The sequence below is a fragment of the Pleuronectes platessa genome, chromosome 1 (genome assembly GCF_947347685.1).
Source record: "Pleuronectes platessa chromosome 1, fPlePla1.1, whole genome shotgun sequence".
NCBI lineage: Eukaryota > Metazoa > Chordata > Actinopteri > Pleuronectiformes > Pleuronectidae > Pleuronectes > Pleuronectes platessa.
In genome coordinates, this window is record NC_070626.1 from 9,544,639 (window position 1) to 9,564,223 (window position 19,585).

The window sequence follows — 19,585 nt, forward strand, 5'->3', positions numbered from 1 at the left end:
AAACCTAGGGGGACTTTCCATAGTTGAGCAGCAGCGCTTGACTCAGTTTGTACTTAGCATGTGCAATGTTAGAAATGGAAATGAAGCAGGTTGAATTAGTCGTTGACTTTGGTAAAAACTGTCTGCAAAAACATAACAGATAATTTTTTCTTTTGAAGAGTAAGGAATGAACAGCGGGGCACATTGCTTGGCTATTAAATCATTTTAGACTTGAGTTCACATCTTTTCATTTCTTAAAAAGATTCCCACCTACTTGATTTTAGCTGATGAAGACATGCACAACGTCAAAATCTGCTCAGTTTAGTAAACAGCTTATTTATTCCTTTACAAAATAGGTACAAATACATAAGTAATGTTTTTTTCACACAAACAGGAAATTCTCAAAATATGTACAAGAGTTTACCAAAAATAACGTGGTTCTAATAAACATAGTTTTGTAAACAATATTTACAAATCATTCTTATAATGAAATTTTATTTCCTCTGTCTAATTACATCAGTAATATTGTCCTAATATTTTGGCTAAAAAGCTGTAGTAGTAGTAGTAGTAGTAATGTCCTCCTGGGAAACCACAAGAAACCACAGAAACCATTATTAAAATAATTTCAAATCTCAACAATCCTTGTTGTGCTTGCTTTTAAAACAAGGTGTATTAGAGGTCAAATTTATGAAAACATGTTATGAATAACAGCCAATTCCTAAAAAGAAGAAACAAAAAAAGAAAACCGAGAAATATTAATATATTAATTGTTTAAAAATAATTGTCTTTTGACAGAAACTGGCAATATTGTTTTTCCTTTATCGGTCATTTCTTTGCTATTAAGTGACAGCTTTCAGTTGTCAGATAAAATAGGTATAAAAAAAAGTGCTGTCAAATTGTACATTGCACAACAATTGTTCCAAATGTCAACCATATTTAAATACATTTCAATATGACAAGAAAAGCTGCATAGAGGCCGAGATTTTTTGTTAAATAGAAACAATAGAAACATACTAGACAATATTACGTAAAACACAATAAGGATTGTACAAAAATAATGAACAAGGTGACAATGCAAGACAACATGTAAAAAGCTGGCATTACTCCTCTCTTCCATCAGTGACACAAAGAGAGAAAGAAATGGGAATAATATAAATAAGTTTTAGACTGGAGTCATTCAAGGGCATTTTTCCAGTTACACTTTACTATACAACTGTGATATTTAACTTTGCATCAAAATACAAATTAGTGTAAGGGCTGTGCACTACAATTCTTCATGATGTAGCTTGGACATTCAGTCATTATTAAAGTGTAAGGGCGCTTAAGAGGGCTCCATGTACAACAGAGCATTAGGGCCATTTAAAGGGGGAAATAATCTGAGATTTTTTGAATAAAGTCGTGACATTTCAAGAATAAAGTCATTATTTTAGGCTACGTGACATTTTACAGGGGAAATATCAGAAGATCCGCCCGTAACCTGCTTTAAGATGAGGACAGCATCTTGCTAAGTTACACATTAGTGTCACAAATAACAAAATAGCACAGTTCTTTTGGCTCATCAGCACCACATTATCATAGGTATCAGGACTACTGTTTCACAACAACACCTGCAATATTAACCTCTCAGAACCAAAACACACCTTCTCAAACAGGTGTCATAGTGCAGACTGTGGCTATCTTTAATGACCTTTGCGTCTTTGTGTATTTGCTATACACAACAGGGGAACTGAGTGAAATTTCTAAATGTGAGTCAATCAAAGCACATGGTTTTACAAAACATCAGATTTTTCTATTACTGCCACATGGGTTATTCCTTTTTCTACGTGTTAAAATTATACACGCCGTTAAATAATTCAAAAAGAACTATTTCCACGTAAAGAACTTGATCGCGATGCTGTTATTTGGAATCTTAATGTTTGAAAAATGATGTCTCCGTGCGGGAAACCTGGAAAAGGCTCATTTATTGATTTCAACATACGTTCAACAAATAGCTCATGGAGATAACGCAGGCTGTATTGAGGTGCTAACATACTGTAATTATCTTCTCTCCTTCAAAAATAATCCTTCCTTTGAGGTGGATCGTTGAAGCTACTGCCAGTGACGTCAAATAAATACCCAACATACGTGGAATATGTTCTGTGTCTAGTCCTGCGACACAAAAACATTGTTCCTCCAACAAATCCTTCAACACAAACAATTTAAACAGGGTCTTCAAACTGAATGATCAAACTACACACCGAGAGGCTAAACAGAGAAGACTCTTATTTTTGTATATTTTTTTGTCTCTCTCTCTTCTGTCTTATCAAACGCTACATCAAACATCACTACAGTACATATGGAGACACAGAGCTGTAACATTAGACCTGATCTGAAGGCACGTTGCTGGGAAGGAGGAGGAGGAGGAGGTTGAGGTGGGTGCTGAGCGGAGCAGAGGCTACTTGAGCAGAGCACGGTAAAGGAGGAGGGAGTGGGCGGTCTCTCTCTCCTGCTCCATGTAGAAAATGATGTCCCTGAGGTTGACGCGGGTGATGCGTTGCCGTTGACGTGATGAGGTGGACGGGACGGAGGAGCTGGCTGGGGACCCCGCCGTGCTGCCTGAAACCTGGGGACAAAGGAAGGGGTCAAAAGGTGAGATGGAGGATTTAATTCAGGGAACTGTAACAGTTTTCAATACTTGTATAACAACAAATGCCAAGGGTTTCACTTTGGCTATTTTAAAATGTTACAATCCATCAACCTATTGCTAGCTTGTTTTTGGCAGCAGATAAACGCCATTTCTACAGTAAACAGAACCAACAAAAAAGGTCCAAGGGTTAAGGGGTGATGAATTTTCTGGATTTTAAGTCATGGCTCTGTCTATAGAATTTATGCTGAATCCTGTAGGCCTACCGAAGATGATAAAATATTTATGGATCTTTTAATGGCAGCCGATTTCTCCTAGTGCTGCTGACGGTCAATCTGTATGTTATGTATGATGTTTGCATTTAGCTACAGCACCTCACAGACTCTCTTGCATGACTGTAAACCTTGTCATGTGACTATCCAATTCTAAAAGTCTTCCAGACAAGGAGAGGATGAAATTAATTTCCCAGACTCTTCCTACACTGTTAACAAACCTTGGAACTAACCAGTGACCGAACTGAATTTTCCAGCTATAGGTCACAGGAGTGGGCTGGGGACACGGAAGGTCACCAGTGTGAATCCCTGGACTTCTGGGAAGATATTTAGATGGGGGAGGGAGTAAATGAACAACATCTATGGCTGAAGTGCCTTAGGGCAAGACAACTGACCAGCATGGCCGCCCACCATTACCACTGGGTGTGTGTGGTCAGTGCTCCTAGTGTGTATGTGTGTGTCTGTGAACACACACAGGGTAGGGGTTAAATGCAGAGGTCACATTTACTGTGTGTAAACTTACTGTTAAAGTTACCCACAGTATTATAAACCCTCTGAACTTTCTGACCTCACTTTATTCATGTGTGTATCTTTGTATGTGGTATATCGACCCAGCAACAGACTGGTGACCTGTCCAGGATGTACACTGACTCTTGCCCAATGTCAGTTGACCATTACCCTCAAAGACAGTTTGGCTAATGGTTTTGGTAAATGGTAAATGGTTTTGTATTTATATAGCGCTTTTTTTTGTCTTGATGACCAGTCAAAGCACTTTACAGTACAGTTTTACATTCACCCATTCACACACACATTCAAGCAGTGCATCTATTCGCATCACTTTGTTATTCTATGGGGGGCCATTCAGGGTTCAGCATCTTGCCCAAGGACACTTCGGCATGCAGATGGGTCAGACTGGGGATTCGAACTGCTGACCTTCAGGTTGTAGGACGACCACTCTACCCCTCAGCCACAGCATCTAATGAATGAATGAATGTGTTTTTATGTTTCCTCATGTGTTTTCATGTGAACTGAAAGCTTAAATAAGTATGCACTTCTTTGAAGCAATAAATAACTCGGGTTTCCTTAACTGGATTTTCTACTTTACTGTGCTCCTAAGAATGTGTCCTTATTTTGTCTTGATAGATTAATACAATTGAATTAACTGGTGACCTCTTCTTGAGACTTGGAAAAAATGAAATGCCTCCATACTGCTCCAGTGGTATCAGCCCCGACCTTTAAATGGAGGCCTTTTCTGTGTTTTTTTTTTACGTTTGAAGAAGTGGTCACCACTTACTTCAGTTTGATTGGATTTGGCTGCAACGCTGTTTAACCCTGAAACTCCCAAAGAGTAAGCAACATCATGTTAGCCATTCACCAAATGAAGTAATGTTGAATGGCAAACACAATGACAATATCAATGCTGTGTCATCAAAACAAATATATACCTCCAATTTGGAAAACTAATCCCTCTGGCAGAGCAGCAATAAGATCAAAAAGACCCACTAATAACATCCAGATCTTCAGGTGCAGCTTGAAGTGCTCTTAGACTTTTTTAAACAGGCTGAACACGAGACTGAGAAAAACACTGGCAACGAGCTCCGACAGCAAAGGAAAGCATCATTTTTATTTAAGGGTGTTTTATGGCTCTTTACATCCCCCGAAATATGAACAGATTTTCCCTCTAAGTAAACAACGCTGCTGACATAGATCTGAGCTGACGTCCCACTCTGAAATTGAGCCCTTGTTGTTTGAATTTGATCCAGGAAAAATGAGAACGATAAAAAAGGGAGAGTATACAGAGGCTGATACAAATCAAGAGTTGCATTTACATTTGTAAATGAGAAACATTGGGAAACAAAACCAGCAAGTGCCCACTTGAACCCAGGCAGAGAGAAATAAGACAGACATTCCAGTCAGGAACACCCTCTCACAATTACATTGATTGCACCACTCTGTAAACACACAGCACAGACAGGCCTTAATCGCAAACATATGATGCGTATGAATTTACAAGAACCAAACCAAAGTCTCGACAGCAACCGCCCCCTTGTGAGCTTGTCTTTGTGTACACTGTACGACGATGCCTTGTCTCAAATTTCCCTCTGTACACTCTCTGACCCCGGGACACAGGACGACGAGTGACGATTTCCAGGCCAGTGTTCCCACAAACTTACCTCGACGACAGGGTTGAGGCAGCCAGTACAGCCGGCTCCTCGTCACCCTTGGGCACACCAGACCCTCACTCTGGGGGGGGGGGGGGGGCGACCCCGGCCTTATCAGGTCAATCATGGCTGACCACATGTGAAAGATGGGACTGCCTACTGCCATGCCAATTACTGCCACTCACAAGCGAGCCCGGCGACAGGGCCACAGATTTTACCAATCAAAGCCATCCATCCACCTGGACGGATGGGCAGTAGTCGCCACAGGCGGGCAGTGCTGGGGTGGTGCCAGGACCACAGTGGAGACGATGGGAGTACAGGCAGACATTACGGCACAGGTAGTGGGCCACAGCTCCCAGAATGTCCTTTCAGGGACAGGGGCAGCCTTAAGTGATCCAAACACAGGCAGAAAGGTCAACGCTCATCCAGCGATTCACTCAACACAGCCGCTCCTCATCCGTCTGTCTTCATATGCCCTCCACGTACCAAGCGTACAGAACCACCCAAACACCGGTATGTTGTTGTTGGTATCTCTGCAGACCCATCCCTCTCAAGCAGATGGCTGAGTGTCAGTTAAAAAGGAAAGTGAAACATCAACGACCACACTTTCCCTGTCGCCAGTAATTACACAGTCATTGTGTCTCAAATTCAATGAGAAAACAAAATGGCAGGCTTTGTAAGGTTACGCTGCATGAAAATAAAAAAGAGAAAGAGCAGGAGAGCAGAGGCACAAAGAGAGAGGGACAGAGAGAGAGACGAGGAGAGGAGAGCAGAACTGAAAGTCTCAAAATCAGCTTGGCCAAGAAAGATCCATGAGGCAAAAAACAGCATCTGTCATTTTATCTGTGATGGGCGCTCGGAGGCATTATGTCATATGACATATCCATCGTACAGAACGCACAGGGATACTTCGATACATCTCTTCAGACATTTGACTTGTTTGGAGCCAGGGACAGAGAGAAAAACAGAGGAGAGGAGAGGAAAAGAGAGGAGAGGAGAGGAGAGGAGAGGAGAGGAGAGGAGAGGAGAGGCTCATCTGTAGTGAGGCCTCTTCACTGGCTCTGGTCTTCAGCCACATTCTGTTGAAAGCCATGACAAAGTGCCAATGGGCCTGACATTGCTTTACACTATTTCACTCTCTACAAACACATGTCCATGCACACAAGAGCAGGGACCGTGAGTCTGTTTTGTGTAGCAGACAATTAGCGTAACACAGTGTATGGAAAACAATAGAATGTAATAAAAGACACACTTAAAGAAAACCAGACACCTGTGACAAATTCCGCCCATGCTCACATTATCAGACAAATGCACTACTCCAGTGTCACTAACCCCTTGTGTGCATGAACTGAACATAACTCCAACCATGTGTCACCAGTATTGTAGACATATTATAAGCAACTTTAATAGGTTATTTATAAATGATGGAACTTGCCAATAGAGAGGTAATCCACAACAAGTAAAACATTTTCCTTACTGTCTATAAATTCCATTAAAAACCTCAAAGCCCACTCATTCTCAGGGGTAGTTAGCACTGCCGCCTTATAGCAAGAAGGTTCCTGGTTTGAATCCCAGTTCTGCACGTGTGCCCTCTATGTGCATGGGTTTTCTCTGGTGTCCTCCCACAGTCACAAAACGTGCAGATTGGGGATTAGGTTAATTAGAGATTTTAAATTGACCATATGGTGTGAACATTAGCGTGAATGGTTTGTCTCTGTATGTTCCTGACCAGTGTACCCGCCTCTCACCTGGCGTCACATGGATCGGCTCCAGCTCCCCCCCCCCCCCCCCGTGAACTGTAGGTTGTTAGCAAAGCATTACTCGGCCATGCATTGTAGCTCGGCCCTATTTTGTATATATTATATTTTCAGTGGATTAATATGCAGTTGAGGCTCTAGTGAGCATTACAAAAATGATATGTGAACCTACAGTATTTTTATGGGTGGTCATATATCAGTTTGGTGACAAAATTCATGATTGCAGGTCACATGATGCCAGTGAAGAAATGCTGCTGAGCATCACACACATTCAGAACCACAATGTGAATAGTCACATTATCCTATAATGTAATGGCTGATCCACTATGTTTAGACACTTCACCCATTGTTCAGTACATCTATGATACTCATATGTAGAGAAAAATAAATCAGACTTTTTTGGCAGGTCACACAATTGGTATTTTGCTAAATTCACTTCTGATTAATAATGTATGTTTTCACCCTCTCTCTCACTCGAGCTTTTGACTCCTTGTTTTCAAAATGTGCAGCGGCAGCAGTGATGCCTGTGTCTTGAGGAATTTACATTTGGTCCTTTATTCTTTGAGAACGAGGGGAGGGGTGTGGGGCAGGAGCGGTGCTGCGTGGGGTTCTTGCTGATCTGTGGCTTTGAACCCTGAATGGCACCTGTGCCTTGATGCCGGAGCCAATATTGGATTTGGCCCAGGTCACACCTCAGGGCGGTGGGTTAATGGCCCACTTTGCCAGGCACAGAGAGCTGCTCGGCCCCTGCACAGGGCCAAGCTGCTGTCTCAGCACTCAACTCCTCACAGCCGAAGTTGCAGACATAGTCGGAGATCTCACACACACAGACACACACACACACACACACACACACACACACACACACACACACACACACACAGACACATGTACGATACAGCAGCTAACACACTGTGTCAACTCAAACTGGGGTAAAAGCATTGCTCAGCATTCATATTTGAAAGATAGAGGCTAGCCCCATGTTGGTTGTGAAACAGATAAGCTGTGCGTGATGCAACATTACTCTATTGTTGTTGTTGGGACTTTGATGCCGGAAAAATCCGTTTATAGTCTGATGTCTGCGCTCCAGGCAAGGACGACATATATAGCACAACAGAGACAGACTGTTGACAAGCTAAACAAAGAAGTGAAGCAAAAGCTGAACCAGGTGGTGTTTTATGAAGTTAAAGCCAGGGTGGAAATTAACAGCAGCCACTAGTCAGAGATTCTGTGTACCAATTTGGCAGGTAGCAGGCAATGCTGAGTGCAAACTGGCTGGTAGACGCTTCAAAAAGAAGGCGTGTGGTTAGTCAGGTACACGTGACGGACGTGATCTCATCAGGAGGACCTGACAGACAAACTGGAGGACATGCTGGATGACTGAAGGACCGCCTGATATGCTGACTGATGGGCTAACTAAAAACCAGCTTGTTGGCTAACTGGCTGCGGGCCCGGCTGACTCACTGACTGGCTGACTAATTTACTGACTGAAGGACTGACTGACTGTCTGGTTGACTGACTAGGTGCCAGGAAGCAAAGCTCTTCCACATGTTCTCCTCCACGCCACATTTCAGTCGGGGAACGTGGCCCCGTCCCTCTGCGGTGTTTACAGTGCGGAGCCCAGCCGTGGGAGTGCAGACCCACTTCATCTCCACACTCGGCCTGAAACGCATCTCCTACGGCCGCCATTAATCAGCAACAGAGACTTTCTCTCTCTCGCTCGCGCTCTCTCGCCTCTCCTTTCTCTCGCTGCTCTACGCCCACAGACATGCTGGATGAGGCCATTTTGAAAGAGTTAACAGATGTCGGCTGATTTGCCCCGGGCATTCTGACATCGCCCGAGTGATGTATTTGATGTGGAGTTTATTCAGCTCTAATAAACGTATAAAGAATTAGAATAATAATTCACAGATGTACATACCCAGATTATATGCCGGAGCCTCTCTTTGAAGCAGGCAAGGCAGCAAAGATTAACAGAACCAGGGGAGAGGATGAAAAGGGTTTTGGTTCAGTCCACCGATAATCAGGGAGGTCAAGATGGACTAATACCACAGCTTTGGGTTCATGCACCGACACAGACGGCTTTGTTCCTATTGCAGGTTCCTTTTCTGTGGTAAACTCTAAACAAGAAGCTGCTACAGTGACTGTGTTTCTAGAAAAAATGGAGCACAGTGTATCACATTTGCCAGTTTTTTTTTCTAGTCTTATATGTGCTTCTTTTAATTTGTTATTTTGTACTGCAAAGAGAAAGAAAAGGGGAAATACAAAGAGGGAGGTCGAGCATTCTGATCATGGCAAAAAAAAAAAAAATTGGGGAAATTACTTTCCAAACAAACAACTTCCATTTGCTTCACAACTAAAGAACAACAAATCTCAAAAATGGCCAGTTGCAGAGCATCTTAATACCCACATAAACCATAAAAACAGCTACACGGCTCCATGGCAATGCATAGCAACCGTGCAGAATTTCAGTCAAGGAGAAAGAAGGCAAAAAAACACCTTATTACTTCTAACTCCTGCAAGCCATTTTGGTCTCCAAAGGTTTTAGAGTGCCGCAGGCCATGTGTCTGCAGTGTTTCGGGAAATGACTTGCCTTCGCACGAACACTGCTATGTTCTGCAGCACTGCTGCCCCCAGCATCCCCGCTCAATTTCTGTTTAACCCCTTCCTGCCTTCCCTCACACTGACTCACTGCAACAGAGAGCTCTCACACCCAGCACAATACTGTCACATTGTTCAGCCTCCCACAAACCAAGGCAAATCAGACCAGCTTTTCCACGAGCTAACACATTAACTCCACGTCTAATTTGGCTACTTAAGCATGTGATGGCTCTTAACAAACATGTTGCAGTGAAGGTGTAAGGTTATGTGGGGCAGTGAAACGTGGAGCAAGATGCCCCTTCACCATTTCACTTTGTCTACTACAATGTGCGACACAGTTTGCACACTTGAGTGTGTATCAACGGTGGATTAAATCTGCAAACTCGTTGACACAACACATAATTAAAACATCTTGCTCGAGGTCAGGAATTTTCTAATTAGTAGTGTACTGACAAAGCTGCAATTCCATCGCCCTGAGTTTCAAAGTCCACAGGTTACTGCGAAGATGAAAGCCGACCCCGGAGCACTATTCTGCAGGGCTGCTTATACAATTCCTCAGAAGACAGTCACAGGGTCACCGAGCTAAACAGTGCGCTGCACCCGGAACCTCGCTTCCAAACAAAGAACTTCAAACTTTCCTGCCTGGGAACACAATCTTACCACCACCACCCCCCTCCTCTCTTTCTTTTCAACCTGAGAGAAACAAAAGATCACGTGAAGGCAAGCAGAGGAGGAAACCATAACATTGTTTTTAATCTGTTTAATTAAAATGCTCTGAGCCTGGCTAGTTGAACTACTACAACTAAATACTGCACAGGCTTTATTAGCTGGATATTTGTAAGTTACTGTAAGTTGGCAACACCATTAAGGATTGTGGGTAATAACATTTTGGTTATTATTGGCTATTGATTAAATCCTACTGTCTACATTCGGCCAATCCAGACGATGATTTTGTTGTTGTTGGGATTTGTTAATCGGCTTTATTTGTCTGAAGATTGTGATCCAATCAACAATCCACCATGCCGCCATGTGTTCAGAGTCTTTCTCTCTCTGCTCTAGTGTTTTCTATAGCGAGAGAGAGAGAGCGAGGGGAAATGAGGGACCACTAACAGCCTCCGCGATGACCTGGACAATTAACGTGGGCCAAGTATCTTTGCCTACATAAAGTACCAGAAGTAGAACTTTTTCAACATTAAATATTCAAAGCGTTTCATATATAAAATGAACCCAATTAGAGTTAAAATAGGAGAAGTGTAATGAGTCTCAAGTCAGAATGCTTGTCTTCAGAACTACTCACTAATGAGCCCTTGTTGGTTTTGCACGCTTTACTTTCAATGGTGTGGCACTGTCATTTCTGCCGGTTTTTAATTTTTAATTCAAGTTGAATGAGAGGGCGGTGACTGAGTTAATAATCAAGGCACCGGGGTGTTTTGCAGCCGATGAGTAGCTGGGAGAAGTTGCCAAATGAGGCTTGTGGTCCACGCTTTGATGTCTTTGTGAAACGTTCCAAATAGGAACAACCAGTTAACAAAAGCCTATCAGTTCAAACTGGTATTGAACATAAATGACCAGGCTGAGGGGAACGCATCCTACAAATGGCCTAATTAGGGAAAAGAGTAGGCTATCCAACAGAATAGCACGGCAATGATTAGCACAGCAACACGGGCGCTAACACACACTGACTTGAGAATGAGATAAGAGACGGATCCCGCCGCAGACACAGTACCCTGAACTGTCAGTCTTCACATAAATCCTCATATGAGCAGTCACACATTTCCCTCACAAGAAAAGAGATGCACCGAGGGGCCACAGTGGATATGCAGATGGAGGAGATTAGAACACACATTTACGGCAGCAGCATCACACCGTGAATTGGTCCTTGATCTCAAATTGACACAAATGGGGCCATTTTTGACTCCATTTAGCCATCACAGGCTCCGTTCCGGGGGGGGGCCGTCACTGGTCCCCACGCACCTGATGCGACGCCTGCTAAGTATGAGAGGCAGGAAAAAAAACGGCTGTCTGAAGAGCAGGTCTGATTAAGATCCTGGCTCTTCTGGGGAAAGTGCAAAATTTAGATGGCCCAGAAAGACGAGCCATAACTTCACTGGAGGAGTTTCTTTTTTTTTAAAGAGAGCTTCTGTGAGCATTTGTGACCCCCTGTGTCATGGTTTTTCATCCAACAAGCTGCGAGGATGACAGGGGTTTCACAGCGATTCAGTAATAAATGATTCCTTCAGCATTCTGGGAAAATGATGACGTTAATTCAACTTTTGTAAAAATACACTGCGCTACAACTACAAGAAGCTCTGCTGGAAGACAGAGAGGAGACGAGTTGTTACAAAATGTAGCACATTTGGCACAACGAGGTCAATATTAAAATGGCACAATATATACTGTCAATTAGGGAACCGGGGTGGGTTGGGGTAAAAAATGGCAGGCAGCATTGTAAAACTTGGAATCAGTGAAGGAGTTCTTCATTACGATTTTGCTGGCACTTTCCTGCAGGCTTCATTCCTCCCATCAGATTCCTCCTCCACAGGCCCAGAAGGCTTCCTTCCTACCTGCACAGCATTTTGGCAACCTGCTTTATTATACCACATACAACAGCATTATTTTCCAGGCAGCTGTGTGTGCATGTGTGTGTGAGTGTGTGTGTATAACGCTTATCTACATATTGACTTGGTTTATACCCACACCCTTGTCTGCCATAATAATTACACATCTTGTAAAAGGAAGTACTCAATTCTTCCTGAACCTGAGGCGGGCAGCTGCAGGAGTTGCCCACCGGCGCCCAGCAAACACACCTCCGGCGCTGCCTGGTATCCAAACAGCTTCAGCACATACCCACAGCCATTTCCTTCAATGGCGTAATGGCGGCTTTCTATGAGAAACTGAACAGAGAGCGCCAACCCAAGCACGGTTAAATGTGTTGTACTACAGGAACAAAGCAGTGGAGATAGGTTGGACAGGTTATACAGACAGCAGGGGCCTGTTTGTCAATGAGTCAGACCACACACACATTGCGCTGCTGCACACATCTCAACGCACACACAAACACACACAAAAAGCAGCCTTGTGTGGGGACAGAGACCAGTCGGGGAGGTGTGTTTACATTTTGTGGCTCTGTGGACCTTGTATGTAAACATAGAGATCGCTCCAAAAAGCCAGGCATGACTTTTCTTCCCCAGCCAAACCACATCTATGGCTCAGAGCTGCAGTGACACGATGCGGCTGACGGAGGCCACATTTAGCTATTCACAACTCTTCCAAAGTTCTATCAGTGGAGGGCTTTCATTAGTCCAACAAATACATAATTTATACAATCTAAAAAATACATGTGATCATGAATCAAAGTGGGAATGAGAGACACAGAAACATTGTAGTTTTCTGGTGATGCCCATTCTTTGTTTCAGGAAGTGAACGGAGGTCAAACGTTGGACAGCTGCTCTGTCAAATGCGGTCAAATGCAATATTGTTGTACTAGTGATTAATAGCCAGACCTCATACTACCAGGAATCTGTGCTTATCGCAAAAACGATTCTCTCGGAAAACACTGACATATTATTGTTGAGGTTCTTAGCGCACTTACAGTTCCATTAAATCGACCCTATTGTTTAAACATGAAACAAAGAGTCGGCCAATTCAGGCACTCTGAGACATTAGCAGACTGCACTCTAACTGACAGCACATATAAATATATATTTATATAAACATATCAAAACACAAGGGGAGCCAGTAGCCTTTATCCTCTCCCTGTAGGAGACCAGGACTGATAACACTCATGTGCATGGTGATGTCTGAATTCTGCTGAGATTATTTGTCAAAAAACGCCTGAATTTCACAGTTAATTGGCCTCCCTAATTAGCATAGGATGTCTAATTCCCATTGCAGTCAGTGTGCTAAATGGTAAAGCTTTAGCGAGCGGATGCCATTCCTTTTTTTTCGTTTGAGCAAGCCGAGCTGCACTGTACATTACACACTCAATGATCGATTCTAAATCTTAATTAGTGAAACGACAAACAAGCAAGGACACTTAATGAACTGTGTACCTTGTCAAACAGCTGGCTCATTATATTTATTGAGATATATGATAAATTTAATGATTTGGGCAATTAACTGCGGACCCCTTTCCGTAATCTCCGAGGGACATAAAGGGAGGCGGGCACCAGGGCCACAAACCTAATGGAAAGCAGCTGACGGATATTTGTCACCCCCAGAGAGCTGAAATGGGCATCAGCCTTGTGTTCAGAAATAAAGATGTCACACAGAATGTCTCTCCCTTGTGAGCTCAACTCCCTGTGCTTTGAGCTCCTGGATAACACTGCTCCGACGCAGAGATACGACATGTTTCAGGCGCTCTCTGCCTTGCCGGGACCTCATCCCACTTAATGATCGGAGATTTTCTGCAAAAACAATACAGAAACATAACAAAGATATCTAAAAGTGGGAACAGTCTTTATTATCAGTGCCTTTTTTTTTTCACGGCCATCCGTTTCCAACTTTTTTTTCTAAATTGGTCAAATGGAAAGCAGTGGAAAGCGAGGGGAAAAAAAATTAAGCTGAGCCGAAAAGTGCGACTTGGATTTAATATTTTATAATTGCCAAGGGACATTCTAAGATCAATGAATTTTTGCCCGGGACGCACATCAGAAAGAGATGTACTTCAGTCTTTTTAGGGAACATTGGTCTATTTAATTCTAGTGTCTGATGCATGTGAAATATGCCTTCCATGGCCTCCTTCTTCTTCCCCAGGCACTGCTGGAGGCAGACATTACCACTTTTAATGGGCCGCCATGAGAAGAGGCAAGTCAGCCAATAACCCATCCTCACTAATGGATCGCCTTGTTTGTTCTCTTTCACGATTTTCTGAAGCTAATTTTAGATGTTCTGTTTTTCTGTTAAAAGACAAAATAGGGGACACTGTATCACAACAAATTCTTTGCAATAAACAGTTAAAATAAATTGTCTTTCAACAGAATCGCAAAAAAAGAAATGTATTATTATTTTAGCAACTCATTTACATGGACCGTCTCTGCTCAGTAAAGCAGATGGTGGTCGGTCCAGGTTACGAGGGGTGGTGTAAGTGTAACTGGAAGCCAAAGCAGGACCTCTCCCAGCGGGAGATGAAATGAACTTCTGAGGTCTGTAGGAAAAAGCTTAGAGAGGGCAGTAATGGGTGTAGTTAACAGCAGTAGTTTCTAACGGTGAGAATGATCAACTCGCTGATAAATCCACTAGTAAACAGAGCTCAATTTCACCTTAACCGTGGCTAAATTTAAACTGACCATAGCCAACAAATATAAATAAGCAATTTAGATCAGTGCTTTAAATCTGATGCTAATTTTGTGAGTGATTTTTACATTTACATTTAAAATTGAATTAATTCTAATTTTTTATCATACAGGATCATTCAATAGATTTGAAATATTTACAACAAAACAAATTGCATAATATTACTGAAATACAAAACATTCACTTCCAATGCCATTCCTACATACATTATTTATAAGGGTTAGTCTTCAACAAAGACCATTTCAGCTGAAACGTGTGAGTGCAACTTAACATAAAAAAATCTAACTAGTAAAAATCAGCCATGATGCAGTAAATGTACACATGCTGCTCAATTATTTAGTATTTAGTGAAAAGCAGAGAACTGCTGCTTGCATGATACACTACTCAACAATGAAAAGTCCTGAATCAGATTCTGGAAAACTCAAACTACTCTCTGTGTTGGCATTTCTGCCATCGACTCGTAGTATTTTGCCTACTCTGTACATATTACCCCCTCTCATCCACCCTGCCTGGCATTCTTCTGCCCCCCTGCCAGCACCTAATGAAAATCTTATCCATCTTTTTTCCTCCTTTCTTTCCCCAGGCTCAAGACCTGACAGCTGACAATAGAGCTGACATAAAACTTAAAAAGTCAAAAGGAAAACAATTTTAAACACATAGCGATAAGAACATGTACTGCTCCCTGAAAGTTATCAGGGTTAAATGTAACTGTATTGCAGGAGGTCCTATAAATAACCCAGAGACACAGGAGTTTCTTAAGTGAGCCATAACAGAAAGAGCTCTCCGGGGCTCAGCCGTGTACGTTTCAGAGGCTCAATGTTGACAACTTCATTAGCAGCGCCCGCGCTTTAAACTCTCCAGTCGTTCGACAACATTATCACATGTTAAGAGTAAGAATTTGGAGGCCCATAGTTCCTATCTCCTCCAGGATGGAGGGAAACAGAAGCAGGCGCAACACGGTAAAGCATCGATCGAGGCGTTTTCTCAGCTTATCCCTGAGTGGTGAAGGCGTAGGATGAGGAGAGTGGGTTTGCACAGTGTGGTATATAGCACAGCATGGGGGCCCAGGATGTTAGGCTGTCCCCATGTCCCTGGCCAGCAGGCTAGCTAGAGAGCCAGCCATGATCGACCCGCCTCCGTAGCAGCGAGGCGGAGGGTGGGAAAAAAAAGGCAGCAAATTTCATTCTTCAGAAATTTAATTATATCAAGATTAACAAGGGAGGTAATTAATTTCTTTAAGATGGGTATCTCTTAAGTGCCTGGGGCTCAACTTTGTTGTCAAAACTGTATATTTAACCATTATTTCAGGGCAAAGTTTTAGAGCCAGGAATGAGGGGGATCACTGCTTTGCAATGAATATGGATATATAGGAGCTTCTTATCTAAATAAAGAGATTACAGTGTTAATACTAATGTTCACATTTATGTACATATATAAATGTGCGGTTTATTTAGGAACTATTCAAAAATGGCCTGCGTCAACTACATTTAAAATCATTTGTTGAATCTATATTCAAGAGGACGGATTCAACAGTTTTAAGGATTTTAGTTTTTGCATCAGCTAAACTCCTCATCTTTCTGACTTAACCTTTCCTAGAAGATTGAACCAGTGCTAGGTCGAGCCCAAGGTTGAATAAACCACAAGACCATCCTGAAATCCAATCTCTCAAGGGGTTGAACCAGCCCTTTCAGGAGGGAGTCCTGACAAGAAAGAAAGAGTGATGCTCTAGTGAATGAAACGTAATTCTAACTAATTCTCTGTAAGATCAGAACACTGAATTATAAGACCAAAATGGTCCTACACCTGTTCTGGGAGTTAAAGATAACAAATTCCATTCAGCAATTTTCTTGAAAAGGTTTGTAAATGCTGTCAATCATGAATTCCTAAAAAAGGATCCATATAGCTTATTATCGTCTCTTTAGGGCAATTTGAGATTTATCGAGGTTATGACTTCTGATATTCTACTTTGTTGGAGCATCATCAGGTATAAACAATTTATCAATATCCATTGATATGTCAGTGTGTAGTACATCTAAAAAATATAGCCTTTGTATAGCAAAAATATAGAATCAGTGATTTATACATTCTCTTTCATGTGTGACCGGATTAAGATATGGTGGAACAACGTATGAGAGGTGAGAATCCTTCTCATTCGTTGACAATGTTTAATAATCTCTTTGAGTGTGATTCACAGGAACCTTAAGCCTCAATGACCTGAGTGCTGGACTGCCCGTGTGTGTGTGTGTAAACCCTTTCAGCAATTTTAAGTGAATTAAGGAATTAAAGTCATGATGCCAAGTCAATTTGACATTTAGCATATATTGAGTATGCAATACACTTACCAGCATCTCTTCTTCTCCCTCATTCTATACATAGTTCATTCAGTTCAGGTCACTCAGTGATTCCCTAAATTACCAATGTCTACATCTCAGGTCTATGCTTGCAACCAACCCTAAAAAATTGAACAATGCCTAAAGTGGATGCACTGAATATGGATTCCAGAGGATGAATTACTTTTTATTTTCCTGAACTTTGTATTTAGTGCTAATTAGCTAATGTTACCATGTTAAAACTAAACTAAGATGATAGGAATTGTTAACATACCTGCTAAATATCATCATGTTAGCATTGGCACCATTAACACGTTAGCATGATGTGTGTAAGAAGAGCCTTACAGGGCTGCTAGTATGGCCATAGGCTTTTATTTACACCAGTATTTACTATTCAGGTCAACATTTAATTGGAAGTTAAAGTTATTTTCAGTTTTAGCTGTGATTTACTTATTTAGGCCTATCTCCCTGCTATGTGACACATAACGTATATCCTGTAGCTGATTCGCTATTCTTTAACAGGGGAGACGGCCCAATCAGAGCAACCCCCTGCTCCCACAAGACCCACACACTCACAAGGGATTTAATTGCAGGACTACATAAACATAATTATGACATTTCAAATTCTATAATTGCAATTATAATTTCACTTTAATAGAACTGCTATTAGAATAATACACATTTTATGTAGGACAACTCTTTTTGCTGGACATGACGCATTATAATAATTATATATTATAACTTATCTTTTAAACCTTAATCATCAAAGGGTTTTTACAGCTGAACATGGTGCTGTTAGTGTGCCCTCAGAGACGTTACCACGTCCACGTTATATTAAAATATAGTAAAGGTCTATATCGCTAGAACTCTATAATCTCTATAACGCTGTATCTACGGTTCTGTCTTCTGTAAAATTCTATAGAGATGGCTTTCTCTGGGGTATAATTCGGATGCTACTGAATGATCATACAAATATTAAAGGAATATTATATTAATGCTACAGGCAGCATTGAGCAGAAGTGCATCCTCTTTCGCTTCCGCAATTGTACATCGTCACTTTGATCCTGAAGGTGAAACTACTCTATACCATAAGGTCTAGAATGGATTATTAATTCTATACAGTTTGAATATTATAGATAAGAAGGTGAGAAGCGAGAGAAAAAGAGACAAAGCCATTATCGGCCACTTTATGAGTATTTTAATATTTTCTAAAAGAGCAACTAACAAAACATAATTTAAAAAATGACTAGCATTTCAATACAAACTGAAATGGAAGTGGATACATGTATAAATGTATTCCACATGTATTTATCTTTTCATGCAAATGCTATAGCTGCATTTTAAATGCTTTAACCCACAGTCCATAGTGCAGTAACCACTGGTGGGTACCACTGTGCTCTGCGTTGTGCAGGGGAAGGGAAAGTTGGCAAAGTGCACTGTGTTAAAGCTCTAAGAACGCAAGGCATCCGGCCAAGGAGCCCCTGCAACCATTCTGAAGACTCAACTCTGTCTCCTTTGTGTCCTCGCTGGAAATGCACAATCGCCTTGAGACGTAAAGTCAAACTAATATTACAATCTTCTTGACATTATGAAACCAATAGCAGCCTCTCTGTGCCCTCTTTAATCATATTTATGTAGGATGTAGAGAAGGGAATCCACACAGGAATCCTTATGCTTCATTACAGCCCGGTATCAGTCATCCTCCTTCATATTCCACCCTGCAAGTCTTGAGTGGTGAAATAAATGTATAAACACAACAGCTAATCAGGGTTAATGTCAGTGCACCCAGTGGAGTTAACTGAGGCCCACTTATGGTTCAGAGCAAAAGTGTAGCTCAACGTGTTTGAGGAAACTAAAAAAGAAGGTTAAGTTAGCTGTCTTTTCTGCGAAATGTACACAGTGTGTGTTTAGTGTATGGTTTGGATATAGAGAGGAGGAAAAGAAAATAAGAGAAAGAGAGCTGTTGTGCAAATGAACACATGAGAAAGTTTTAGTAAGAATTGTGCACACGCACATTACTTCCACTGCACCAGCAATCAGGAATGAGTTTTTAACCAAATAATATTCTCTTCAGAGTCTGGATGGAGAGGGGGGAAGATGGAAAGCAAGAAGAGAAAGGGGGAGGAGGGGGAGTGAGTGGTTTGCTCCACGCGGTGCCTTCTTCTAGCATTCAGCTGGCCGGCTCCCTCTTAACCAAACAGCCTGGTTGGTCCTAGTCCTCTGAATCCTTACGCCCCCCCCTCTGGCGCCGGAACCACCGCGGTCTGCGAGTTTCCTGTTTGTCTGGTTGAAGACCTGGCCGATTTTTACTCCCAGGCGGCACATTGGGAGGGACGCAAGCAGAAGCAGGAGCAGGAGCAAAGCACAAGACATAAGGACAGAGGGGAGGTTGGCGGGGAGAAGGCAAAGGGAGAGACACTGAACACTCCCGAGTTGGGATTGATTTACTTCATTAACCGAGATTACAAGTTTAACTTACAAACCAGAGGTCAAAATTTCTCATTAACAAGGGGACCGTGGAGAACCTCGGGGCTGGGAGACCACTCTTATTACTGACTACACATTT

General features: G+C 42.1%; 1 protein-coding gene across 1 annotated transcript in view; it reads right to left on the bottom strand.

Moving 5' to 3' along the window:
- Positions 1-294: 294 nt before the first annotated feature.
- Positions 295-19,585, bottom strand: part of LOC128440196 (transcription initiation factor TFIID subunit 4) — an 87,656-nt gene continuing 68,365 nt past the window's right edge. The window contains exon 15 of the mRNA XM_053422836.1: positions 295-2,581. Coding sequence (XP_053278811.1) covers positions 2,414-2,581 — 168 coding nt within the window. The 3' untranslated portion in view covers positions 295-2,413. The remainder of the gene's footprint in view (positions 2,582-19,585) is intronic.